General features: G+C 42.1%; 1 protein-coding gene across 1 annotated transcript; it reads right to left on the minus strand.

The window, feature by feature from the left end:
• Nucleotides 1–792: 792 nt before the first annotated feature.
• On the minus strand, nucleotides 793–1,586 carry LOC120780379. The gene is made up of 3 exons (XM_040112668.1): nucleotides 1,561–1,586; nucleotides 1,104–1,482; nucleotides 793–1,032 (listed from the first exon to the last, which is right to left on the minus strand). Exons 1-3 carry the CDS (start codon nucleotides 1,584–1,586, stop codon nucleotides 793–795), a joined length of 645 nt encoding a protein of 214 aa, XP_039968602.1.
• Between the last annotated feature and the right edge of the window lie 2,335 nt (nucleotides 1,587–3,921).

Raw genomic sequence — 3,921 nt, forward strand, 5'->3', positions numbered from 1 at the left:
TTTCATCTGGTGTGATTTTACGAACCAACCATATCAATATCACCAATATGTGCGTGCGGCAATCCTCTCTTTTGCCATTCGATTGAATACATATAACACCGCACTTCTCCAAATACGCGCAATTTCACAATTACATCCATCAGCGCTTTTAATTTTTGCCGAAAAACACGTGCATTTATATCGTGACGATTTGTTGTTGATTGACCGTCAAACAAATTATTTTGAATATCGCTCCACTTCGGATTACATGTGAATGTAATAAATAAATCTGGTCGGCCGTATTTTCTCACGTATGACATCACATCTTGAGCATATTCGTGCATATGGCGAGGACTTCCAATATAAGATGCTGGTAATATCGTTAGATGTCCAATATCATTCAAATTCCCATCATTTGTTATTGCATCACGCAAATGTATGTATTCTTCTGATCGCAATTTACTTTGATTGAGACGTTTCAAAACGTATTTAGAAGTTTTCAATTCAAAATCGAAATCTTTTATTTAAACGAAATATTTATGAGCACGATATGTATTATGTACCTGTGCTTGGATTAATCATTGGGATACTATATCCATCATGGCCATTCCAGTGCAATGTAGGATACTGTAACGCATCGTAACAACGATGAAGCTCCGAAACACGTTGTAATTGTTCATTTCTACGATGAAGAATAATATCTCGAGATTGAAAATGATCGCCAATAATCACAATGGCCACTTCATCAATGGTTGGTGCATTGAATCTTCTTGAATGCTCTCCAGTTGGAGTTTTATCGGCTCTTATAACGATTCAGTGATTATCAGATGGCAACCGATCCATAGCAGTTTTGAACAATTGGACTAATTCATTGTGCTGATGAAAAAAATCTTGTAGTTCGCAAAGAATTTCTCTTTTTGTGTGAGAACCAATTGTGCAGCGTTGATTTAATTCACGATTTTTATCTCCGATGAAATATATTTGTAAAAATTGATGGTTAGCGTCGGGGAGCGGTAACAATGAACCCGCTAGGTGATAAATTTGACCTTGGATCTGTAATATGTATGCAATGTTATAGGAATAAATTTTTCCCTATTCATTGAAAAAACCATCCATGCAATCACCTTAAATGTCGGCATAAATTGATCTCTTATAATTTTTGTAGCGCCGAAAGAAGTAATTTGATAAGACGAATTGTTCTCTTGTATATGATTTAAAAAATGTTTCGATTCTGGTGATGTCTCAAAAATTAATGATTGTAATGGTTCAGGAGGCGGCTCAAATTCCGGCAATTTTACTTTCCCGTTAACGCAACACATTCCAGCCGTTTCACCCGAGAATTTAGCCGCTTCACAATGTGGGCATATAACATCCATCATTCCAATATATCCATGTACATTATAGTCGATTGAAGGGTCGTAATCAAATGCAGCCGGAACATATCTTCCAAAACACGACGTCGTATTCACGTAGGTCTTGCTGGATTTCTTGCATGATGAGCTTCTTCAAATCTATTTCGGGGACGTCGCACTGCACTTTGTGATACTCTTTGTGCCAACACGCCCCGAGCATTTCGAATACGTCGACTTATGTTTGATTTTGGACATGCCGGCATTTTCTTTAAAATAATTTCTTATATGATCACTTCGTTTCAAACACACATAAAGTTTTCACTGAAGAACTTTCAATAATTATTCTTTTAAATAGCCGGAATAAAAAAGTAAGCGACCGAAATTGAACTATTCAAATAATTTACTAATCAAAATATTGAAAAACAAAACAAAAAAGAATTGTATGAAAAGTCACTTTTTGGAAATTTCCAATTTTTCGACTTTTCCTTATGAAAAGTATATGGTATGGTATATCTACCCCTTTCCAGATCCACAGCGAACAACTTCTGATTTCATGAAGATTGGTTCCGCCGTTCTCGAACGTTAGCGTTACTAACAAACAAACAACCATTTTCACTTCTTCTTCTTCTTAATTGGCGTAGAAACCGCTTAAACGATTATAACCGAGTTAACAACAGCGCGCCAGTCGTTTCTTCTTTTCGCTACGTGGCGCCAATTGGATATTCCAAGCGAAGCCAGGTCCTTCTCCACTTGGTCCTTCCAACGGAGTGGAGGTCTTCCTCTCCCTCTGCTTCCCCCGGCGGGTACTGCGTCGAATATTTTCAGAGCTGGAGTGTTTTCGTCCATCCGGACAACATGACCTAGCCAGCGTAGCCATTGTCTTTTAATTCGCTGAACTATGTCGATGTCGTCGTATATCTCGTACAGCTCATCGTTCCATCGAATGCGGTATTCGCCGTGGCTAACGCGCAAAGGACCATAAATCTTTCGCAGAACTTTTCTCTCGAAAACTCGCAACGTCGACTCATCCGTTGTTGACATCCTCCAAGACTCTGCACCATACAGCAGGACGGGAATTATGAGTGACTTATAGAGTTTGGTTTTTGTTTGCCGAGAGAGGACTTTGCTTCTCAATTGCCTACTCAGTCCGAAGTAGCACCTGTTGGCAAGAGTTATCCTGCGTTGGATTTCTAGGCTGACATTGTTGGTGGTGTTTACGCTGGTTCCAAGATAGACGAAATTATCTACGACTTTAAAGTTATGACTGTCAACAGTGACGTGAAAGCCAAGTCGCGAATGCGACGACTGTTTGTTTTATGATCAATATCATCGGCATACGCCAACAGCTGTACACTCTTATAGAAGATGGTACCTTCTCTATTTAGTTCTGCGGCTCGAACTATTTTCTCCAAAAGCAGGTTGAAAAAGTCGCACGATAGGGAATCGCCTTGTCTGAAACCTCGTTTGGTATCGAACGGCTCGGAGAGGTCCTTCCCGATCCTGACGGAGCTTTTGGTGTTACTCAACGTCAGTTTACACAGCCGTATTAGTTTTGCGGGGATACCAAATTCAGACATCGCGGCATAAAGGCAGCTCCTTTTCGTGCTGTCGACAGCAGCTTTGAAATCGACGAAGAGGTGGTGTGTGTCGATTCTCCTTTCACGGGTCTTTTCCAAGATTTGGCGCATGATGAATATCTGGTCGGTTGTTGATTTGCCAGGTCTAAAGCCACACTGATAAGGTCCAATCAGTTTGTTGACGGTGGGCTTTAATCTTTCACACAATACGCTCGATAGAACTTTATATGCGGTGTTGAGGAGGCTTATCCCACGGTAGTTGGCGCAGATTGTGGGGTCTCCTTTTTTTATGGATTGGGCAGAGTACACTTAAATTCCAATCGTTGGGCATGCTTTCGTCCGACCATATTTTAAAAAGAAGCTGATGCATGCTCCTTATCAGCTTTTCGCCGCCGTGTTTGAATAGCTCGGCCGGCAATCCGTCGGCCCCTGCCGCTTTGTTGTTCTTCAGGCGGGCAATTGCTATTCGAACTTCTTCATGGTCGGGTAATGGAACGTCTGCTCCATCGTCATCGATTGGGGAATCGGGTTCTCCTTCTCCTGGTGTTGTGCGTTCACTGCCATTCAGCAGGCTGGAGAAGTGTTCCTCCATAATTTAAGTATGCTCTGGGCATCAGTGACTAGATCACCTTTGGGGGTTCTACAGGAATACGCTCCGGTTTTGAAACCTTCCGTAAGCCGCCGCATTTTTTCGTAGAATTTTCGAGCATTACCCCTGTCGGCCAGCTTATCAAGCTCTTCGTACTCACGCATTTCAGCCTCTTTCTTCTTCTGTCTACAAATGCGTCTCGCTTCCCTCTTCAACTCTCGGTATCTGTCCCATCCCGCACGTGTAGTGGTCGATCGTAACGTTGCGAGGTAGGCAGCCTGTTTTCTCTCCGCTGCGACACGGCACTCCTCGTCGTACCAGCTGTTCTTTTGCACTTTCCGAAAACCAATGGTTTCGGTTGCAGCTGTACGTAAGGAGTTTGAAATGCCGTCCCACAGTTCCCTTATACTGAGTTGTTGACGAG

This window comes from Bactrocera tryoni, unplaced genomic scaffold, assembly GCF_016617805.1.
Source record: "Bactrocera tryoni isolate S06 unplaced genomic scaffold, CSIRO_BtryS06_freeze2 scaffold_25, whole genome shotgun sequence".
In the NCBI taxonomy this organism is placed as follows: domain Eukaryota; kingdom Metazoa; phylum Arthropoda; class Insecta; order Diptera; family Tephritidae; genus Bactrocera; species Bactrocera tryoni.